Here is a 24,108-nt window from a genome sequence, read left to right on the forward strand (position 1 = left end):
GCTTCAGGACACTAGGTATTATTTCTTCTTTGAATGTTTGGTAGAATTCCCCAGGGAATCCATCAGGCCCTGGACTCTTTTTTTATGGGAGATTTTTGCTTCAATCTCGTTACTGGTTTTTAGCATGTTCAAGTTCTCAGTTTCTTCTTGTTTCAGTCTTGGGAGTTAATATGTTTCCCAGGAGGTATCCATTTCTTCCAGGTTGCTTAATTTCCTGGCATATAGTTGTTGATAATAATTTCTAGTAATTGTTTCTATTTCCTTGGTGTTAGTGGTGATCTCTCCCATTTCATTCATAATTTTATTAATTTGTGTCCTTTATCTTTTCTGTTGAATAAGTCTGGCCAGCAGTTTATTGATCTTGTTAATTCTTTCAGAGAACCCGCTTCTGCTTTTGTTGATCTGATCTACTGTGTTTCTTGTTTCTAATTCATTGATCTCTGCTCTAATCTTAATTATTTCTTTCCTAATGAATGGCTTAGGCATCATTTGTTGTTTTTTTCTTCAGTTCTTTAAGGCATAAAGTTAGTTGGTGAATTCGGGATTTTTCTATTTTTTTGAGTGAGCCTTGGATGGCTATATATTTCTGCTTCAGGACTGACTTTGCAGTATCCCATAGGTTTTGGACCAATGTGTTTTCATTCTCATTGGTTTCCATGAATTGTTTAAGTTCTTTGATTTCCTAGTTTACCCAAACCCTCTTGAGCAGAGTGGTTTTTAGCTTCCAAGTGTTTGAATTTCTTCCAAATTTTTTCTTGTGATTGAGTTTCAGTTTTAAAGCATTATGGTCTGAGAAGATGCAGGAAATAATCTCAGTCTTTTGGTATCAGTTGAGACCTGATTTGTAACCCAGTATGTGGTCTATTCTGGAGAAAGTTCCACGTGTGCTGGAGAAGAATGAGTTTTCTTTTGTTTTAGGGTGGAATGTTCTGTATATATCTGTGAGTTCCATCTGGTATAGTGTGCCATTCAAAGCTCTTTTTTCTTTGTTGACTTTCTACTTGGATGATCTGTCTATTGCTAAGAGTGCAGTATTGAGGTCTCCTACAATTAACATACTATTATCAATATGTATCTTTATTTTGGTTAACAGTTGGCTTATGTAGTTGGCTGCTCCCATGTTGGGGGCATAGATATTTACAATTGTTAGATCTTCTTGTTCGATAGACCCTTTAAGAATGATATAGTGTCCTTCTGTGTCTCTAACTGCAGTCTTTAGCTTAAAATCTCTTTTGTCTAATGTAAGAATTGCTACCCCACCTTTGTTTTGAGGTCCGTTGGCATGGAAGATGCATCTCCATCCCTTCACTTTCAGTCTGGATGTATTTTTAGGTTCCAAATGAGTCTCTTGTAGACAGCATATGGATGGGTCCTGTCTTTTTACCCAATCTGCAACACTGTGCCATTTCATGGGAACATTTAGGCCATTCACATTGAGAGTGATTATTAAAAGATATGAATTTATTGTCATCACGTTTCCTGTGAGATCCTTGTTTCTATAGATTATCTGTATAAATTTCTGTTCTGTATCACTCTTGGGGACTTTCTCCTTCCATAAAACCCCCCTTTAGTATTTCTTTCAGGGCCGGCTTAGTGGTCACATATTCTTTCAGTTTCTGCCAGTCTGGAAGCTCTGCATCTCTCCATCCATTCTAAATGACAGCCTTGCCAGCAGATACAGTATTCTTGGCTGCATGTTCTTCTGATTTATTACCCTGAATATTCTTGCTCGCCCTTTCTGGCTTTCCAGGTCTCTGTGAATACATCTGATGTTATTCTGATGTTCCTCCCTCTGTATGTAACTAATCTCTTCCCCCTAACTGCCCTTAAGATGGTTTTGTTGGTTCTAAGATTTGCGAGTTTTACTATTACATGCCAGGGTGTTGGTCTGTTTTGCTTGATTTTGGGAGGGGTCCTCTCTGCCTCTAGGACACAAATGTTTGTTTCATTCCCCAGATTAGGGAAATTCTCAGCTACGATTTACTCAAATATATCTTCTAGTCCTCTCTCTCCACCCACTCAGGGATCCCAACAATTTTGACATTGGATCGTTTCATGGTGTCACTTATTTCTCTAATTCTGTTTTCATAGGTTTTAAGCTGTTTCTCTCAGGCCTCCTCTTTTTCCTTCCTTTCTCATAATTTGTCTTCTAGATCGCTAATTTGTTCTTCTGCCTCATTTACGCTAGACGTTAGAGTATCTAGATTAGTATGGATTATTGATAGCATTTTTAATTTCTTCCTGTTCAGCACTCATTTCTGCCCTTAGATACTCTATGTTGCCATTAATCAATTTCTCCATTCTAGCTATCATCTTCATAACTCTTACCCTGAAGTCCATTTCCAACATCTTTCTTATATCTATATACGTATGTAAATCTGTGGCAGCAGTCACTGTCTCTGAGTCTTTCCTATTTTGGAGGTTCTTCCTCTTAGTCATTCTGTTGAGGGATGGGTGAGGGAATGTACAGAATCCAAATTATTGACCAGAACCCAAGCAAGATGCACCTGTTTTATACGGACCTTAGTATTGTTGGCCTCTTGTTTTCCCAGCCTGTCTTCTGGGGATGGGACCTGCTGTGCTGTTACTCAGGCAACTCTGTTTGTGCAGAGTTGCCCTGCCCCCTGTTGGGGGGGGGTGGGCTCAATGAAAAATGTTTTTTGGGGGGCTTTTGTTCTCTGGCGGCTTTCCATGGTGGCTTTCTGCGTGTCTCCCAAGAGAGCAGAAGAGATCGTTTCCAACCCTCTGCCTCAGAGCAGAGAGATCGCAGTCTGTTCTTCTCTGAGTTCTCCAGGCCACACTATCTCCGTTTCTTTCTGTGCTGCTATAAACTGCAGCATCTCCTGTGTTGTGCACCCCTGAGCAGCACTCCCAATCCTAGCTTCCAGATCCAGGCATGGCTTCGCCCTTTGTGCTTTTAAACCTGCCATCTGCCCCCAGTTCACATGCACAGCCCCGCTGTGTGAGGTTTCAGTCTGGGGGGCTGCTCTAAAATCCTTTCCTCACCGCTACTGGTCTGTGAGTCTGTGCCCCGTCCCCAGTACAGGAGGCTTTCACACACTGATGGTGCTGGATTCCAAAGGTTCCTCCCCCTTCCGTTTATCTTCTGATATCTGCCTGCAGAATCACGGCTCCCAGCTTCATAACCTCGAAACCAACCACCTTCGATATTGTTTGTAGAGATCCAGATATATCTTCTTACATCTCAGGCTGATTTCATCAATGTTCAGAGTCGTCTGGTAGATATCCAGCTCAATTCAGGGGACTGGTCCCTACTCCTCCGCCATCTTTTCCTCCTTCCCTGACACCCTATGCCTTTTGATTACAGTTTTAATCCATTTACATTCATAGTAATTACCGATAGATACGTATTTAGTGCCATTTTATTACTTGTTTTCTCATTGTTTCTGGAGATTTTCTGTGTTCCATTCTTGTCTTTGTCACCTTGTCTTTCTTTTCTATTCCAACAGCCCTTAATATTTCTTACAGGGCTGATTTAGTGGTCACAGTGTCCTTTAGTTTTTGTGTAGGACACTCTTTATCTCTCCCTCTATTCTTAGTGATAACCTGAATGGATAGAGTTTTCTTGGCTTCACATTTTTCCCCCACTCACAACTTTGAATATATCATGTCTCTCCCTTCTGGATTGCCATGTTTCTGTTGAGAGATCTGCAGCTAGCCTTAGGGGTCTTTCCTTGTGAGTTGAGGACTCTTTTTGTCTTGCTGCTTTTATGATTTTTTTTCTTTATCACTATGTTTTGGAAATATAATTACAGTATGTCTTGATATTGGCCTGCTTTTGTTGATTTTGTTGGTAGTTCACTGTGCCTCCTGGATCTGGATATCTGTTTCTTTTCACAGATTAGTGATGTTTTCAGCTATTATTTTATGAAATAAATTTTCTGTCCCCTTTTCTCTCTCTCTTCTTCTCCTGGGACTCCTATGATATAAAGTAATTACATTTGATGGCATCAGTGAATTCCCTAAGTCTATACTCATGTTCCATAATTCTTTCTTTCTTTTGTTCAGTTTGATAGTTTTCCATTATTTTATCTTCCATATCACTAAAGTGTTCCTCTGCTTCTTTCATGCTTGATTTCATTGCATCCAGTCTGTTTCAAATCTCAGTTATTGCATTTTTCATTTCTGACTGTTTTTTGACTCTTATCTCTGCAGCAAGGACCTCCCTGATGTCTTACATTCTTTTCTCATATCCAGCGAGTATCCTTAAAATTGTTGCTTTAAATTCTCCATCAGTCATGTTACTTATAATTGCTTTACTGAGATCTCTGACTTTGACCTTTTCCTGTTGTTTCATTGGGATGAATTCTTCCATCTTGGAATTTTTTCTACATCTCTGTGTTCTGTGTTAGAAAAAGTTGTTATTTGTCCTGCTTCTAAGAGTAATGGCTTTGTGCAACAGAGGTCATATAGTGCCCAGGGCCTGGTGCTTCAGGGAGTGTATCTGGTGTGTGCTACATGTACTCTGTTGCTGTGTTCTAGCACTCTGTCCTTCAGTCCAGTCATTTGGAGAGTCTCTCCTTGTCTGCAGTGGGCAGTGTTTCATCCTTGGGCAGAGTGTGGTGAATTTTAACTAGGTTTACTTTGGTCAGCTTGATAAATGAGTCCTGATGGCACTTCCACTAGAACTGAAGCCTTGCAGAGCTCTCTGGTTGGGAGACGTGGTGTGGACAGGTGTTTCTGCTGGTCTTCTGGGGAAGGAGCCCTCTTCTCTGGGACTGTGTCTAACTTGACTGTGAGGGGCAGGACCAGCAAAGCTCAGGTGTGTGGTTCTTTGTGTAAGCAGGTTAGGCAGCCTGTTTTGCAGCTTTGTCACCCAAGGTGTTTCTCTGTTTATGCTTTTTCTGGTAGTCCTGTATTGCTATTATGTTCCCTCCTATACCTGCTTTTGCTGCATCCCAAAGATTTTGGATCATTGTTTTCATTTTCATTTGTTTCCATGTAATTTTTGAATTTTCTTGAATTTCTTGGTTGTTCCATTCGTTATTTAGTAGCATGTTATTTAACCTCCATGTTTTCATGCTCTTTCCCGATTTTTCTTGTGGTTGATTTCTAGTTTCATAGTGTTGTAGTCAGAAAAGATGTATGGTATGACTTCGATCTTTTTGAATTTGTTGAGACTGGTTTTGTGGCCTAATATGTGATCTATTCTAGAGAATATTCCATGTGTACTTGAAAAGAATGTGTAATCTGCTGTTTCAGTTTGGAATGTTTTGAATATATTTGTTATATCCATCTGAATCAGTGTGTCATTCAAAGCCAGTTTCCTGGTTGGTTTTGTTTGGATGATTTTTCAATCAATGTCAGTGGGGTGTTAAAGTCCCCTGCTGTTGTTGCATTACTATTAAATTGTTTTTAACTGTTTTATGTATTTGGGTGCTCCCATTTTGGTGCATAAATATTTAAAATTGTTATATCTTCTTGGTGGATTGTCCCCTTTATTATTATATAGTGTCTTTGTCTGTTGTTATACTGTTTTCAAGTCTTTTTTGTTTAATATATATCTTGCTATCCCAGCTTTCTTTTGACATCTATTTGCATGGTAAGTGTTTCTCTATCCTCTCATTTTCAGTCTGTAGGTGTCTTGAGATTTGAAAGAGTCTATTGTGGGGAGTATTTAGATAGTTGTTTTTTTTATTCCCCCTATCATCCTTTGCCTTTTTATTTGAGCATTTAGTTCATTTACATTCAAAGTAATTATTGGTAGCTATGCATTTATTATCATTTTGTTATTTGTCCATGCCTTTACTTTTAGTCTGTGTGTCCTTAGACTGTGTGTGTATGTGTTTGTGTGTCCTTATGTTTAAAATGAGTCTCTTGTAGACAGCATATAGATGGGTCTTGTTTTATATTTATTCAGCCACTCTGTGTCCTTTGATTTAAAAAATAAGTCCATTTACATTTAAATAATTATTGATAGGTATGGTACTTCTGCCATTTTGCTAATCATTTTCTAGCTGTTTTATTGTTTCTTTTTCTTTCTTCTGCACTCTTCCTTTGTGGTTTGATGACTTTCTTCAGTGTAACACTTAGATTCCTTTGTTATTATCTTTTTTATCTACTATAGGTTTTTGCTTTTTGGTTACCATGGGGCTCACATATAACAGCCTCTATCTCTCCCTCTTTCTCCCTCTCTCTCCCTCATTTTCCTTCTCTCCTCTTTCTCCCTGTCTTCCTCTTTCTTCTTCTCTTTCCCTCTCTCTATACATATATATTTTATGCATTTTTTTACTCCCTCTGCCACATTTTATGTTTTTGATGTAACATTTTACATCTTTATTTTGTGTATCCCTTAACTGATTATTGTATTTATCTTTATTTTTACTACTTGCATCTTTTATTCTTCACACTACTGTTGTAAACAATTAACCCACCTTTATTATATACAATAGTCCCTCATGCCCACAGTTTTTCTTTGTTTGGTTTCATTTACCAATGGGAACCCATGGTCCAGAGGCAGATTATCCTACTTAAGACATATCCTCAAAAGATCGGTAGGCTAATGCTATGGCATAATGCCTATTTTATTCCCTTTCATTCATCTCATCACTTAGGCATTTTATCATCTCAAATCAGCACAAGAAGAAGGGTGAGTGCAGTATAGTAATTATTTTGAGAGAGACAGAGACTGCATTCATGTAACTTTTATTACAGTATAATGCTATAATTATTCTTTTTCATTATAAGTTATTGTTGCTAATCTCTTACTATGCTAAAATTAAGTTAAACTTTATTATAGATATGTATGTACTGAATAAACATAGTGTGTATAAGGTTTGGTACTACCTTCAGTTTCAGGAGTATGTTGGAACATATCTCTTGCCAATAATGGGGAGGACTCCTGTGTTTACCTCGACTAGTGAGATTTATACTTCCACATGTTTTTTTGTTAATAATTAACACCCTTTTTTTCTACTTAAAGAAGTCCCTTGACATTTCTTATAAGGCCAGTTTAGTGGTGATGAACTCTTTTGCTTTTTCTAATCTGGAATGTTCTTTATTTTTCCTTCAATTCTGAATGCTAATCTTACTGGGTAGACTATTCTTGTATGGTTCTTTTTTTTTTTTTTTCCTTTCAGCCCTTTGAATATATTATGCCACTCTCTTCTGGCCTGCAAAGTTTCTGTTGAAAAATAATGTTGATAGTCCTATGTGGTTCCCTTGTGTGTAACAAGTTGTTTTTCTCTTGATACTTTTAAGACTACCTCTTTAACTTCTGGAATTTTACTTATGTGTCTTTGTGTGGATCTTTTGGGGTTTTTCTTATTTGGAACTCTGTGGGCTTCCTTTATCTACATGTTTCCTTCTCCAGGTTAGAGAAGTTTTCAGTTATTGTTTCTTCAAATAAGTTTTCTGCCATTTTCTCTCTCTCCTCTCTCTTTCTTCTAGGACCCCTATAATGTGAATGTTATTCTGCTTTATGTTGTCCATAGGACACAAAAGCTGTCTTCACTTTTTTAAATTATTTTTTTATTTTTTCTGCTCTTTTTGGGTGAGTTCAACTGCCCTGTCTTCTAAATGACTGAGTCTTTCTTATGCTCCATCTGATCTGCTGTTGAAACCCTCTAGTATATTTTTCAATTTAGTTATTTTATCCTTCAGCTCTATGATTTTTGTTTGGTACTTTCGTCTATTTTCTATTTCTTTGTTGAAGTTTTCACTGTGTTTCCATTTTTCTTTGTAGTTTGTTGAGCATCTTTATAACTATTACTTTGAACTCTTTATTGGGTAAATTACTTATCTATGTTATATTGAGGTTTGTTTTTTCCCTGAGGTTTTATCTTGTTATTTCATTTGGAACATATTCCTCTATTTCCTCATTTTGCTTGACTTTCTGTGTTCTTATATATATATTTTTTTAAATTTTTTTATTGTTATGTTAATCACCATATATTACATCATTAGTTTTTGGTGCAGTGTTCCATGATTCATTGTTTGTTCATAACACCCAGTGCTCCATGCAGAACGTGCCCTCCTCAATACCCATCACCAGGCTAACCCATCCCCTACCCCCTCCCCTCTAGAACCCTCAGTTTGTTTTTCAGAGTCCATCATCTCTCATGGTTCGTCTCCCCCTCTGACATACTCCCCTTTTCTTCCTCTCCTGTTGTCTTCTTCTTTTTCTTTTTTTTAAAATATGTTGCGTTATTTGTTTCAGAAGTACAGATCTGTGATTCAACAGTCTTGCACTATTCACAGCGCTCACCGTAGCACATACCCTCCCCAATGTCTATCACCCAGCCACCCCATCCCTCCCACCCCCAACCACTCCAGTAACACTCAGTTTCTTTCCTGAGATTAAGAATTCCTCATATCAGTGAGGTCATGTGATACATGTCTTTCTCTGATTGACTTATTTCACTCAGCATAACATCCTCCAGTTCCATCCACGTCGTTGCAAATGGCAAGATCTCATTCCTTTTGATGGCTGCATAATATTCCATTGTGTATATATACCACATCTTCTTTATCCATTCATCTGTTGATGGGCATCTTGGCTCTTTCCACAGTTTGGCTATTGTGGACATCGCTGCTATAAACATTGGGGTGCACGTACCCCTTCAGATCCCTACATTTGTATCTTTGTGGTAAATACCCAGTAGTGCAATTGCTGGATCGAACGGTAGCTCTAATTTCAACTATTTGAGGAACCTCCATACTGTTTTCCAGAGGGGTTGCACCAGCTTGCATTCCCAACAACAGTGTAGGAGGGTTCCCCTTTCTCCACATCCCCGCCAACATCTGTCGTTCCCTGACTTGTTAATTTTAGCCATTCTGACGGGTGTGAGGTGGTATCTCATTGAGGTTTTGATTTGGATTTCCCTGATGCCGAGCGATGTTGAGCACTTTTTCATGTGCCTGTTGGCCATTTGGATGTCTTCTTTGGAGAAATGTCTGTTCATGTCTTCTGCCCATTTCTTGATTGGATTATTTGTTCTTTGGGTGTTGAGTTTGATAAGTTCTTTATAGATTTTGGATACTAGCCCTTTATCTGATATGTCATTTGCAAATATTTTCTCCCATTCTGTCGGTTGTCTTTTGGTTTTGTGGACTGTTTCTTTTGCTGTGCAAAAGCTTTTTATCTTGATGAAATCCCAATAGTTCATTTTTGCCCTGGCTTCCCGTGCCTTTGGCGATGTTTCTAGGAAGAAGTTGCTGCGGCTAAGGTCGAAAAGGTTGCTACCTGTGTTCTCCTTTAGGATTTGGATGGACTCCTGTCTCACGTTTAGGTCTTTCAACCATTTGGAGTCTATTTTTGTGTGTGGTGTAAGGAAATGGTCCAGTTTCATTCTTCTGCATGTGGCTGTCCAACTTTCCCAAAACCATTTGTTGAAGAGACTGTCTTTTTGCCATTGGACATTCTTTCCTGCTTTGTCAAAAATAAGTTGACCATAGAGTTGAGGGTCCATTTCTGGGCTCTCGATTCTGTTCCATTGATCTATGTGTCTGTTTTTGTGCCAGTACCATACTGTCTTGATGATGACAGCTTTGTAATAGAGCTGGAAGTCCGGAATTGTGATGCCGCCAGCTTTGCTTTTCTTTTTCAGTATTCCTCTGGCTATTCTGGGTCTCTTCTGGTTCCATACAAATTTTAGGATTATTTGTTCCATTTCTTTGAAAAAAGTGGATGGTATTTTGATGGGGATTGCATTGAATGTGTAGATTGCTCTAGGTAGCATTGACATCTTCACAATGTTGATTCTCCCAATCCATGAGCATGGAACGTTTTTCCATTTCTTTGTGTCTTCTTCAATTTCTTTCATGAGTATTTTATAGTTTTCTGAGTACAGATCCTTTGCCTCTTTGGTAAGATTTATTCCTAGGTATCTAATCGTTTTGGGTGCAATTGTAAATGGGATAGACTCCTTGATTTGTCTCTCTTCTGTCTTGTTGTTGGTGTATAGGAATGCCACTGATTTCTGTGCATTGATTTTATATCCTGCTACTTTACTGAATTCCTGTATGAGTTCTAGCAGTTTTGGGGTGGAGTCTTTTGGGTTTTCCACATACAGTATCATATCATCTGCAAAGAGTGAGAGTTTGACTTCCTCTTTGCCGATTTGGATGCCTTTAATTTCTTTTTGTTGTCTGATTGCTGTGGCTAGGACTTCTAATCTTCTAATACTATGTTGAATAGCAGTGGTGAGAGTGGACATCCCTGCCGCGTTCCTGACCTTAGGGGAAAAGCTCTCAGCCTTTCCCCATTGAGAATGATATTCGCTGTAGATTTTTCATAGATGGCTTTTATGATATTGAGGTATGTACCCTCTATCCCTATAGTCTGAAGAGTTTTGATCAAGAAAGGATGTTGTACTTTGTCAAATGCTTTTTCTGCATCTATTGAGAGGATCATATGATTCTTGCTCTTTCTTTTGTTAATGTATTGTATCACGTTGATTGATTTGCGGATGTTGAACCAGCCTTGCAGCCCAGGAATAAATCCCACTTGGTCCTGGTGAATAATCCTTTTAATGTACTGTTGGATCCTATTGGCTAGTATTTTGGTGAGAATTTTTGCATCCATGTTCATCAAGGATATTGGTCTGTAATTCTCTTTTTTGATGGGGTCTTTGTCTGGTTTTGGGATCAAGGTAATGCTGGCCTCATAAAATGAGTTTGGAAGTTTCCCTTCCATTTCTATTTTTTGGAACAGTTTCAGGAGAATAGGTATTAATTCTTCTTGAAATGTCTGATAGAATTCCCCTGGGAAGCCATCTGGCCCTGGGCTTTTGTTTCTTGGGAGATTTTTGATGACTGTTTCAATTTCCTTGGTGGTTATAGGTCTGTTCAGGTTTTCTATTTCTTCCTGGTTCAATTTTGGTAGTTGATACATCTCTAGGAATGCACCCATTTCTTCCAGGTTATCTAATTTGCTGGCATAGAGTTGCTCATAATATGTTCTTATAATTGTTTGTATTTCTTTGGTGTTGGTTGTGATCTCTCCTCTTTCATTCATGATTTTGTTGATTTGGGTCATTTCTCTTTTCTTTTTGATCAGTCTGGCAGGGGTTTATCAATCTTGTTAATTCTTTCAAAGAACCAGCTCCTAGTTTCGTTGATCTGTTCTACTGTTCTTTTGGTTTCTAGTTCATTGATTTCTGCTCTGATCTTTATGGTTTCTCTTCTCCTGCTGAGTTTAGGCTTTAGTTGCTGTTCTTTCTCCAGCTCCTTTAGGTGTAGGGTTAGGTTGTGTATTTGAGACCTTTCCTGTTTCTTGAGAAAGGCTTGTATTGCTATATACTTTCCTCTCAGGACTGCCTTTGCTGTATCCCAAAGATTTTGAACAGTTGTGTTTTCATTTTCATTGGTTTCCAGGAATTTTTTTAATTTTTCTTTAATTTCTTGGTTGACCCATTCATTCTTTAGTAGGATGCTCTTTAGCCTCCATGTATTTGAGTTCTTTCCGACTTTCCTCTTGTGGTTGAGTTCTAGTTTCAAAGCATTGTGGTCTGAAAATATGCAGGGAATGATCCCAATCTTTTGGTACCGATTGAGACCTGATTTGTGACCTAGGATGTGATCAATTCTGGAGAATGTTCCATGGGCACTAGAGAAGAATGTGTATTCCGTTGCTTTGGGATGGAATGTTCTGAATATGTCTTTGAAGTCCATTTCGTCCAGTGTGTCATTTAAAGTCTTTATTTCCTTGTTGATCTTTTGCTTAGATGATCTGTCCATTTCAGTCAGGGGGGTGTTAAAATCCCCCACTATTATTGTATTGTTGTCAATGTGTTTCTTTGCTTTTGTTATTAATTGCCTTATATAATTGGCCGCTCCCATGTTCAGGGCATAGATATTTACAATTGTTAGATCTTCTTGTTGGATAGACCCTTTAAGTAGGATATTGTGTCCTTCCTCATCTCTTATTACAGTCTTTGTTTTAAAATCTAGTTTGTCTGATATAAGGATTGCCACCCCAGCCTTCTTTTGGTGTCCATTAGCATGGTAAATGGTTTTCCACCCCCTCACTTTCAATCTGGGGGTGTCTTTGGGTCTAAAATGAGTCTCTTGCAGACAGCATATTGATGGGTCTTGTTTTTTAATCCAATCTGATAGCCTGTGTCTTTTGATTGGGGCATTTAGCCCATTTACATTCAGGGTAACTATTGAAAGGTATGAATTTAGTGCCATTGTATTACCTGTAAGGTGACTGTTAACTGTCTGTTGTCTGTGTTCGTTTCTGCTCTTTTCTGCTTTTAGGTTCTATCTTTGCTTAGAGGACCCCTCTCAATATTTCTTGGAGGGCTGGTTTCGTGTTTGCAAATTCCTTTAGTTTTTGTTTGTTCTGGAAGGTTTTTATCTCTCCTTCTATTTTCAGTGATAGCCTAGCTGGATATAGTATTCTTGGCTGCATATTTTTCTCGTTTAGTGCTCTGAAGATATCTTGCCAGTCCTTTCTGGCCTGCTAGGTCTCTGTGGATAGGTCTGTTGCCAATCTAATGTTTCTACCATTGTAGGTTACATATCTCTTCTCCCGAGCTGCTTTCAGGATTTTCTCTTTGTCTCTGAGACTCGTAAGTTTTACTATTAGATGTCGGGGTGTTGACCTATTATTATTGATTTTGAGAGGGGTTCTCTGTGCCTCCTGGATTTAATGCCTGTTTCCTTCCTCACATTAGGGAAGTTCTCTGCTATAATTTGCTCCAATATACCTTCTGCCCCTCTCTCTCTCTCTTCTTCTTCTGGGATCCCAATTATTCTAATGTTGTTTCATCTTATCGTATCACTTATCTCTCGAATTCTGCCCTTGTGATCCTGTAGTTGTTTCTCTCTCTTTTTCTCAGCCTCTTTATTTTCCATCATTTGGTCTTCTATATCGCTGATTCTCTCTACTGCCTCATTTATCCTAGCAGTTATTGCCCCCATTTTTGATTGCACCTCATCAATAGCCTTTTTGATTTCGATTTGGTTAGATTTTAGTTCTTTTATTTCTCCAGAAACGGTTTCTCTAATAACTTCCACGCTTTTTTCAAGCCCAGCTAGTATCTTTAAAGTCATGATTCTGAACTCTAGGTCCGACATCATACTAATGTCCGTATTGAGTAGGTCCCTGGCTGACGGTACTATCTCATGTTCTTTTTGCTGAGGTGATTTCTTTCGTCTTGTCATTTTGTCCAGAGGAGAATAAATGAATGAGAGAACAAAATGCTAACAGGTTTACAACGTCCCCAGCAAATATACTGTTTACAAATCAGAAAAGACCTGAAACCAGGGGAAAAGAAAGGGAAAGAAAGAAAAAAGAAAGAGAAAAAGAAAAAAAAAGATAAAAACAAAAAGAGAACAATACAAAAAAAGCAGAATATGATCAAATATGATCAGGCTAGTGCATAGATCAGTGCCACACACTAGATTTTGGGTGTATTTTGGTCTGTTAGAAAAAAGTGCTTCCTAAAATTTTAAAGGAAGAAAGACATATATGTACAAAATAAGGGTTGATACAGTGAAGGGATGGAAGATGACTGTAAAGATGAAAATTATAAATGATTTTATAAAAGGACTTGGTAAGATAAGTTGTTTGAAAAAAGAAAGAAGATTTAAGAAACAAAAGAAAAAAAAAAGGTAAAAGGGAGAGAATGTGATCAGGCAGGAGACTAGAACAAAGCCATACACTAGTGATTTAGGGTATATTTTGATCTGTTAGAAGAAACTGTACCTCAAAATTTTAAAGAGAGAACAACTTATATATATATATATATGCCAAAAATAAGGGTAACTACTATGAAGAGATAAAATATGACTCTAAAAATGAAAAATAAAAAAATGTTTTGTTTTTTTTTTAAAAAGGGATTGATAAGATGGTTGAAAAAGTGAAAAAGAAAAATAAAAAAAAACAGTCAACAAAAATTAACTTTCATGAAATAATGAATCATGGTAAAAAAAAAAAAAAAAAGCCATGAATCTATGTGCAGTATTCCCCTAGCGCTGGAGTTCTCCCATTCTCCTTGATCGATCAACTTGGTCTTGGCTTGCTGGCTGTTTGTGCTGATCTTCTGGGGGAGGGGCCTGTTGCTGTGGTTTCCAAATGTCTTTGCCGGAGGCGGAATTGCCCCGCCCTTGTCGGTCCGGGCTAAGCAAGCTGCTCCGGTTTGCTCTCAGGAGCTTTTGTTCCCTGCAAGCTCTCGGTACAGCTTTGGAGGACCAGGGCAGAAATGGTGGCCTCCCAATCTCCGCCTGGAGGAGCTGAGAACTCGGGGCCCCGCTCCTCAGTGTGCCCCCAGAGAAAAGCAGTCACTTCCAGTTCCCCGGTCTCCGGCCGCACTCCGTGCTCACCCAGCCTGTGATCGAGCATTGCTATCTCTGGCACCCGACCCCGCACGGAGTCTCCAAACCCAGCAGATCCCTGCAGTGCGTTCCCGCACCGCTCCTCCCCGGGAAGGAAGGGGAGTCTCCCCGGATCTGCTGCTTGTTGGGTCCCTGCTGGGGGAGCCGTGCCCCAACTGGGCCGCAGATCACAGTTTATGGCAACCCCGAGCTGAGAGCCCGCGACTCTGCTCCGTCTCTGCAGCCGGCTTCCCCGCTCTGATACCTGGGAGCTCTGGCGCACTCAGGCACCCCCGGTCTTTCTGTGACCCCAAGGGTCCTGAGACCACACTGTCCCGGGAGGATTCCACCCCCCGCTTAGCCACTGCAGCGACGTCCCTCTGCCGAGCCAACTTCTAAAAGGTCCGATTTTGTGCTCCGCGGCTCTATCACTTGCCAGAAGCGGCCGGCGGAGTCCCCTCCCCCGCCGTCTATCCTCCCGAATATCGCCTCGGATTCACTTCTCCGCACGTCCTACCTTCCAGTAAGTGGTCGCTTCTCTGTTCAGAGAGTTGTTGCTACTCTCCTGTTCGATCTCCTGTTGAGTTCGTAGGTGTTCAGAATGGTTTGATCCCTATTCAGCTGAATTCCTGAGACTAGACGAAATCTAGGTCTCTTACTCCTCCGCCATCTTGCTCCGCCCCTGTGTTTTTATATATATTAGGTGAAACATATACTTCTCCCAGTCTTGAAAGAGTGGTCTTGTGTAAGAGATGAATCTTATCTTTCAACCATACCTGAGCTCATGATTGTCTCTTAAACCTTCATGATTGTTGGGGCGCCTGGGTGGCTCAGTCAGTAAGGTTTCCAACTCCTCTGATTTTGGCTCAGGTCATGATCTTACAGTTGTGAGGTCAAGCCCCATGTCCAGCTCTGCACTCAGCATAGAGTCTGCTTGAGATTCTCTCCCTCTCTCTCTGCCTCTCACCTCTCTCTCTCTCTTTGTCTTTATCTTTCTCAAAATAAATAAATAAAAGCTTTAAAACAAAACCATTATTGTCAAAGCGGCCTGATTTATTCTTTATAGGTCCCAGGTGTTGATGATGTGCCAAGACCTGTCAGTGTTCCAAATGGAAAGATCTCAGTCAGCACCTAGTTTCAGGCTGATTGAAAGCCAGATCCTCTGGCAGGAGTTTCAAAGCATGCCAATATATACATCCCTTTGGACTGCAGTTGTAAACCCTGCTAGCCTCCAGACCAGGCAATCTAGAGGGGGTCCCTTGGGCTATAGTTGCAAAAATTAGAGCTTCATATGAGCGTATAAGTTCCTTTCTGTAAGGTACTGATGAGCTGTAGCAAGGCTGACGGGGGGCACAAAGGTGTGTTCCCTGGCCTATGTTCCTCAGTCCACCTCTGTAGCCTCTAAATGTGTGGGCCTTCTACCATTTCTTGTGAAGAATCTGTTTAGCTAGTTTTCAGGTCTCTTTCTTTTTTAAAAGATTTTATTTATTTATTTGAGAGAGAGCACACAGAGTGAGAGGGACAGCATGAGCAGGGGGAGGGGCAGAGGGAGAAGAAGACTCCCCATTGAGCAGGGAGTGGGGAGCCCAACGTGGGGCTCAATCCCAGGACACTGGGATGATGACCTGAGCTGAAAGCAGATGCTTAACTGACTGAGCCACCCAGGCACCCCTCAGGTCTCTTTCAGAGGGAACTTTTCCATATGTAGCCATAGATTTTGTGTATCCATGGGAGGAGTTGAGTTCAGGATATTCCTATGGCACTGTTTGGACCCCCCCCCCCACCTTTATTGCCTTATTTTTAATTTAACTGTTTTTATCTATAATACTTTTTTGTGTTACTTTAGTAGTTATTTTAGTGTTTATAGTATAAATTTGTAACTCAGGAGTCGGAATCTGTGGTCTCAGGCCAAATATGGCCAGTTGCTTATTTCTGTTAATACAGTTTTATTCGAACACAGCCACATCCTTTGTTTTAAGTATTGTCTATGTCTGCTTTCATGCTTCAATGGCAGTGAAATTGCATGGTAAATTTTTATTGGATGATAGGCCTTATGAATTTATTTTTCTTATATTCTGTATACTATTGTTTTTTGGTTTTTTAAAAAGATTTTATTTATTTATTTGATAGAGAGAGAGAGAGTGAGAGAGCACAAGGAAGGGGGAGTGGCAGGCAGAGGGAGAGGGAGAAGCAGGCTCCCCACTGAGCAGGGAGCCTGGCATGGGGCTTGACCCCAGGGTCCTGGGATCCTGACCTGAGCTGAAGGCAGACACTTAACTGACTGAGCCACCCAGGCACCCCCTATTGTTTTCTTATAAGTAGTATTTAGCTTTGGTCTTGGATACTGTTAGCCTTTTGAATCTTGCTTTTAAGCTTTGTTATGTGGGCCCAGAGCAGAATTTAGTCCAGAATTAATTTTTCCCAATACTGAAACATCACCCCTCTTAGTACTCTAAACCAGTACCCTGTGAATTATGAAGTTTTTCACTCTCACTTTTGAGAATAGGACCTATCCTGTTACTTTGTGAATTCTGTGAATTCTTGTTTTTAATCCCTTAGGCTTACCTGGACTCAAGTAGTTTCCTCAGATCCATGATTGGCAATTTTTTTTTTTGGATGGCAGACTTTCTCAAATTTATCTTGTTAGGTGATCATATTTTTATATTCTTACAAATATTGAGATTTGTTTTGGAATATAAAACTAGTTTGATTTTTTCAGGTTGTTAAACTGGACCAGAACAGCATTTAATCAGGGACTAATTTTGCACCACTCTGAAGCAAAACACTTTGGATTACTCTGTCCAATACCCTGTGAAATATGAGGTTTTCTGCTGTGGTTGGAGGTAACAGGAAGTATTCCTGGCCCTGTGTAAGTTCCATTGAACAGTCTTCTAATCCTTTCATTGAATGTTTTCTAGCTCAGGATAATTTCCTCACTCCTGTGTTCTAAGCATTTTTCTGGTAAATGCTTGAGGGAGACCTCTACATAACTCTATAGTTCTCTCTCTCTCTCTCTCTCTCTCTCTCTCTCTCTCTCTCTCAAGTTCTCCTTTCTATATGCTATCTTGTGAATTATATCCTTCTTGTCTCCCCAGCCTCTTGTTAACTCAGGGAGTCTTATAGGCTCTGCCTGACTTGACCCTCCTTATACAGCTGCTTGGAAACTCTTTCTAGATAGTAAGGTAGGACAGCTGTAGGGCTTACCTTGTTTGTTTCCCATTTTTCAGTATTCATTGTACTTTGTTGACTGATGGCTAATGTTTTGAAAAGTGTCATTTCGTAGATTTTGTAATGTGTTTTAGTTGTTTCAGGCAGGAAATATATCCTGTCCTTGTCTACTTCATTTTGTCTTAAAGTGGCAGCCTGGGAATAGCATTTTAATTTGGTGATAGTGTTTCAACATCTCACTTCCAGAATTAAGATGTTGAGTGTGGGAGAGCTATTATTGATTCCCAGAGCTCTGGAACTTGCTGTGAAAAAGGAACTGTATGCTAGCCAGTGCTTAAGTGGCTAAGGTCTATGGCTTGTATCTGTCTACATCCAGTGTAGAACATGCCATACATGAACATAGACTGTGATCTTGGTATATTATTTATTATAGAACAGAATTCAGTTTATGGTAGGGTTTGTCTAGGACCCACTTCCAAGGAGGGTTATAAAGGACCTTGTTAAAAGCTTGTCTCAAGACACAGAATGACAGCAGTGAAACAGGGCCCCAGAATTCATGATTTCTTGTGTTATAGTGTAGAATTTTCAAGAATGTGTTTGAGAAATTTTTACTTGTAGTCATTTCTAATTTTCTTTTAAACTCTTCAGACCTTCATTCTCGATGTGGGACTATCTAAACCCATACTAGCACAGAGATGCAGTCAGTAAGTTTTGATTCCTAAGTCTGGAATATTAGGTAAGAGCAAGCATTTTAAATGCATTTGCCAAAAGACAATAAATTAGTATATTCATTGAACAGGCTTTTAGTAAATGATTTGTTACTTCTATAGACAGCTTAGTAATAAGAAGTTGTTTTTGGTTATATTTCACTTGTATATACACACGAAAACCTGTTATGTCATCCAAAATGAGGTCATGTTCTTCATGCCTTAGTAAAAGACTTTAAAAAGTATATTTTTGTATGTGTTAAAGAATATTGTATGTCGTATATATTTCAAAGGGAACGGTACCTCCCCAAATTTCTCTCCCCCAAATACCTCCCCCCGCAACACACAGACAAAAATACAAAACTCTTAAGCCGTGTTTTACTTTGCTAATATTAAGAAAATATATTTGGATGAATGGTGATAATTATAAAGCTGCCAGTTTTTCCAGAATTAATTTATAGGTTTAAAAATTTCTTCAAGCAAAGTCCCAATAGGAATTTTTGTTTGTTTGAAAGTGACAGAATAATTTTACCAGCTTATCTAGAAAAGTAAACAAATAAAAAAAAACTAAGACATTTTGAAAATAACACCCTTGTCTTGCCCTACCTCTTGTTTAAAACTTTGTAAAACTGCTGCTATAAGCAGAACATCATAATATCAACAGAAGATTAAACACATACTATAAAGCCCCCAAATACTCAGGTGTATATGATTTACCATATGTTATTATGATAAAGGAGAATCACAAGTTAATGGCAAAGAGACTGTTCAATAAATAGTATATGATAAATCAGTTAGATATTTCAGAAGAATATCATTTTAAATTTTCATCTCTACCATACAAAGATAAATTTTACTTAAGAGTTAAATCTGGGAAAATAATTGTCCTAAAAGAAAATGCAGCCAGATTTGCAGTTGACCACTTAATGGAGGTTTCTCCTTAATCATTAAAATAATGAAGGAAAATCATACAGAAATGATAGATAAATTTGACTACATAAAATTAAGAATTCCTGAATATCAAAAACAAGCACAGAATGATGAAAATATTTACAAGTAATGTGATGGAGAACTAACATTTTTAATATTTAAAGGGCTTATACCAATTGAAAAAAACAGTAAGTAAATAATGGAAAATAGGCAAAAACATTACAAATAATTTACTTACAAAATAGAAAGTCCTAAAGGACATGGAAAAATGTTTAGCCTAGGAATCAAAATTTAAATTAAAACAGTTGTTGGCATTTTTGTGTATCAAATTAAAAAATATTTTTGAAGAGTAATATTCAGTGCTATTGTGGATGTGGTATAAGACAAATGCTTTCATAAATTGCTGATGGGAGTAGAACTTATTGTAAACTTTTTGGAAAATAATCTTATTCTATATGTTAAAATCTTGGAATATTTATTTTCACAGACCCAGTATTTCCTGTTTTATTTCTTAGGAATTCTTTTTGGGGAAATAAATATAAAAAATATATATGCATATTACAGAGTTATTTAAATAATGAAAAACTGGAAATAATCCAACTGAACTTTTAGGTAAATTATGGTAAATTAGTATGTTGATATTGTACAGCTATTGAAAACTATAAATAAATTTAAAAAATATGGGAGACTGCTTATGTTATAATATTAAATGGGTAAAAAGGAAGCCACTAAATAGTATATATCCTGTGATCTTAAATATGTTAAAACAAACATGCACTCATACACAAATGATTTGAAGAGCAGACAACAAAAGACTAGCAGTGCTTACCTCAAGGTGCTAGGGTTTAGATGATTTTATTTCATGGGTTCATTGGTGATAGGATGATTAGTAAATAGGAAAGCACTAGTTGAAACATAACATATGATGGAAGTGGCTTCTGGGAAGAGGTAGTTCTTAGAGATAAGTATTCCTGAGTTCAAATTGTGGGCCTACTTCTTACTAGCTATGTTATTCTAGCTATTCTGATTCTGAATCTCTTTCTCCAGATGTAAGGTGGTGATAATATATACCTCATAGTGTTGTTTGAAAGCTTGTAATAACATGAATGTAAAGTTACTGGCACATAATTGCTACTTAGTAAGTTTCTTATTTGTGTCTATCATGAGGCTTTTCAGAGACAGCTTCATGACAAAATAATATGCTTGCCATAAAACTGTAACCTGGACAAAGCTTCTTTAGAGTTAGAAAGATTTTTGTTTAGGATTTTCTTATGTGTTAGGTTTAAATGAAAATTTTGATTAGCCTTCCTGAGAAGTTAAATAAGTAACAAATATTTTTATTCCTAATAAAGTATCAAATATTTTTATTCTTAATAAAAAAGTATCAAGTGAAAATTATGTTTTTATAACTGTACCATTATAATATTGAAATGAATTCCCTGAAATTTAGATAATGCATGATCTTTGTTTTTCTATAGATCATTTTAATAAAAAGTCGGTAGAGTTTCAAAATTTATCTTTAACTGCTCATTCTCTCCAGTTTTACTAGTAACCAGAGTCTGTATTATGTAATTCAATGGCCATAATTCTAAATGTGCAAGTCAGTAATAAGATTTAATGATGTTTCATTCAAATTTTGAACTTTCCTAATAATTCAGAGATTTCTGTAGTGAAAATAACCAATTTCTAGACAAATTATTTGTTTTGCCAATCAGAATCCTTTGATAAATCTTAAAAATTACATCCAATGGAAAAAAAATACATCTAATGGTTGAGTAGTGCCTAATTTCGTGTGTAAATTTAACACTCACTTATGAATGAATATAGACCTAAACCTATAATAATTATACCTCATGGTTACACACATAGCATTTCATAAATTACAAAGCTTTTTTCCACATAAGCTAATTTGACTCTTCAGCGTAGAGGATATGTAAATTCCATAATATGCTTTAGGAAGATTTACATTAAAACAGTTAATGTTGAAGAGAAGGATTCTTAAAGAGTACTTTCAGCTATCTACTTTTATTTTTTTTTACTTATCTAGATTTGTCTGTTTATTGGTTTTTAATGAAGTAAATTTTAAAAATTCAATATTGGAAAAAGGATCAAATGGTAAATTATTGTATTCTAGGTTCTGTTTACAGAGGAAGATGTGAAATTCTACCTTGCAGAACTGGCCCTTGCTTTGGATCATCTGCACCAATTAGGAATTGTATATAGAGACCTGAAGCCAGAAAAGTAAAGCTATATTCTTCTTATGAATCCCTGTTACCAGTATTTCTATAACTACTTTTTTCTCCATTAAGTCTTTTATTTATTTTATTTAAAAATTACATGAAAATATATATGAACTATACAATTATATGAAACTTACTTATTAAAAGTAATCTTTATAATATACTCATTGATTTTATTTTCCCATTGATTTGAAATTAATCATTTAAATATTTTCCAGTATATCAAATATTATTTTAAAAGTTTATGATGATTTTTATGTAAATGTTTTATATAAAAATATTTTATTCCATCTTGTTGAATGTGAATTTTGATTTACAGCATTCTGCTTGATGAAATAGGACATATCAAGTTAACAGGTATGCAAATTTTCTTATTTTACCCTAAACCCATTTTATATTTTTCTATATTTTAATATATATTTATCTAAGCCTGTTTTCTTTTTTCCTTGACTTGTATTTTATTCATCTCTTTAGTGAACTAAAATTCATTTAAAAGGTAGATAAGATAGCTCTCAATATATTCTAATGGTAATACCAAAAAATTATACAATAGAGTTACTATCCTAATTAACAAATGACATTTGGCTTTCTAGATAAAAACACATCATCTTAGTTTTAGTCTAGACTGAAAGATTTATCATAAGTAGTTATCATATTTGAAATATAGTGAATTATAAACTTTTAAACCAAGTGTTTCAGAATTAGAGGTTCATTTTTTTCTTTATTTGTGAAAATGTTTTGTCTTTATTTTGAATATTGATGGTTTACTATAACACAAGGTGCTAATCCTCATAGGATTCTTAAGTGTAAAATATCTTTATTATACAAATTTTAAAAACTTTTATTTTTAAATAATTATAGACTCACAATAAGTTGCAAAAATAGTACTGAGAGGTCCTTTCTACCCATCACCTAAGTTCCCCCAATGGTGACATCTTATAAAACTGCAGTGTATTATCAAACCCCAGAAATTGATTTGTATAGTACAACTCATTGGACCATATACTTTATTTGAATTTCACTAGTTTTTGTGTGCATTTATTTTTTTTGTTTGTGTATAATTCTATGACTTTTTATCACATGTATAGATTTGAATACCACCCACAATCAATATGCAAAACTGTTTTACAACTACAAAAGAACTCTCTTGTGCTGCCTATTTACAGTCATGCCCTCCACCTCCCTCCCCTAACTCCTGGCAACTACTTATCTATTCTTCATCTCTAGTTTTGTTATGTTGAGAATATGCTATAAGTAGAACCATACAGTACTCATCCTGGGCATTTGTCCTAGAGAAGTAAAAACTTATGTCCACATAGAAACCTATACATGAATTTTCATAGCAGCTCTATTTATAATAGCCCAAGACTGGAAATGTCCCAAATGTCCTTCAAAGAATGAATGGATAAACAAACTGTGATACAACCATACAATGGAATACTACCCAGCAGTAAAAAGGAAAGAACTCTTGATATATGCAACAGCTTGGATGGACTCAAGGGCATTATGCTGAGTGAGCCAATCTCAAAAGGTTACTTATGTTATAAATAGATAGTAAAATCTTTATTTAATTATCAGAATGTTAAAATGAAGATGTGGTCTTTACAGAGAATTTTGGACCAGTACACTTTAAAGGTAAGTTGCTTTAAATTCCTAAGTATACTGCTTCAATGTAAAAATAAAGTATAAAACTGTTAACTTGAAGGCTCAGGCAGATGTGACAAAGTTCAAATAAAGTATAGTAAATCTTTTTGATTCATAGCCTGATTCTCTTTTTCATATATAAAAGAAGCAACATAGATTTAAAGGGATTGAAAAAGGAAAAGGAAAGAAAAATAATAGGAAGAGAGAACAGTAGCATTTTAAGATTTTATGTATTATATAATTTTTATTTTATATCAATCAAGTTTTAGTTGCAAAGCTGATTAGAATTTAATTCTTTTCATTTTTAAAAATAAACTATACCTGTTTTGTCAGGGGTTGAGGAAGTGAGGTGGGAAAAAAATAGAATAAATCCGACCTATATCACTTTTCTACATTAAGGTTAATTGGGTGAATAATGATGTCAAATTATTTTGTATTTATTCTTGTAATGTAAATTCTGCTTTTATAGCTTTTGGACTTAAACTGGCTGAGGAGGAAGGATTAGTTAGAAAAAACATAAACTTATAAGCAAAGGACAGGGGCTTATAACAGGAAGAAAATATGATATAAATATGTTTAACAATTCAATCTATTTTCCTTAAAATGGTGTTAATATTTCTTTTAAAAATGATACAATAATAAATATTAGATAATTTACACTGTTTTATAATTATAGCCCAATTCAAAGTTGTGTAATGAGTAATAAACATATGGATTTAACCTAACACCATTCCAGTATGGTTGGTTAAAGTGTGACCATTCACAGCAAATATTCTAATACTTTACTTTTATTTTTTCATTATTTCCTTTAACTTATTTTCTTTTTATCCTTTCTTACTTTCTTTTTATTTCTTTTCTTTTTCTTCCTTTTGTGTGTCTTTTCCTCCCTTCTCTTCTCCCTCTTTTCCTCTTGTCCTTCGTATCTTCTTCCTTCCATTTTGAATACTACAGTCAAAAGTACCAGATTGATAGCTGTTTGTCATTGATACCAGTGGGCTATAGTGATTTAGGAATGTCTCATCTAGGCAGGGTCTTCCCCAAGATTGTCTCTTCTTAGGCTTAGGAGGAAGAATTAGGAGGTTTTCCTTAATCATAAGAGAGGGGCAGTATCTTTCTTTTTATCTGTCCACTTTAAA

The 24,108-nt window shown here is 36.9% G+C and overlaps 1 protein-coding gene across 2 annotated transcripts in view; it reads left to right on the plus strand.

Annotated features, from left to right (window-relative positions):
- The window catches only part of RPS6KA6 (ribosomal protein S6 kinase A6), a 191,753-nt gene that overhangs the window by 93,039 nt on the left and 74,606 nt on the right, over positions 1 to 24,108 (plus strand). For both annotated transcript variants that reach the window (XM_035725759.1, XM_035725760.1), the window contains 2 exons: positions 21,223 to 21,329; positions 21,648 to 21,685. In XM_035725759.1, the coding sequence (XP_035581652.1) occupies positions 21,223 to 21,329; positions 21,648 to 21,685 (145 nt within the window). The remainder of the gene's footprint in view (positions 1 to 21,222; positions 21,330 to 21,647; positions 21,686 to 24,108) is intronic.

Source organism: Zalophus californianus, chromosome X (assembly GCF_009762305.2).
Source record: "Zalophus californianus isolate mZalCal1 chromosome X, mZalCal1.pri.v2, whole genome shotgun sequence".
Taxonomy (NCBI): Eukaryota; Metazoa; Chordata; class Mammalia; order Carnivora; family Otariidae; genus Zalophus; species Zalophus californianus.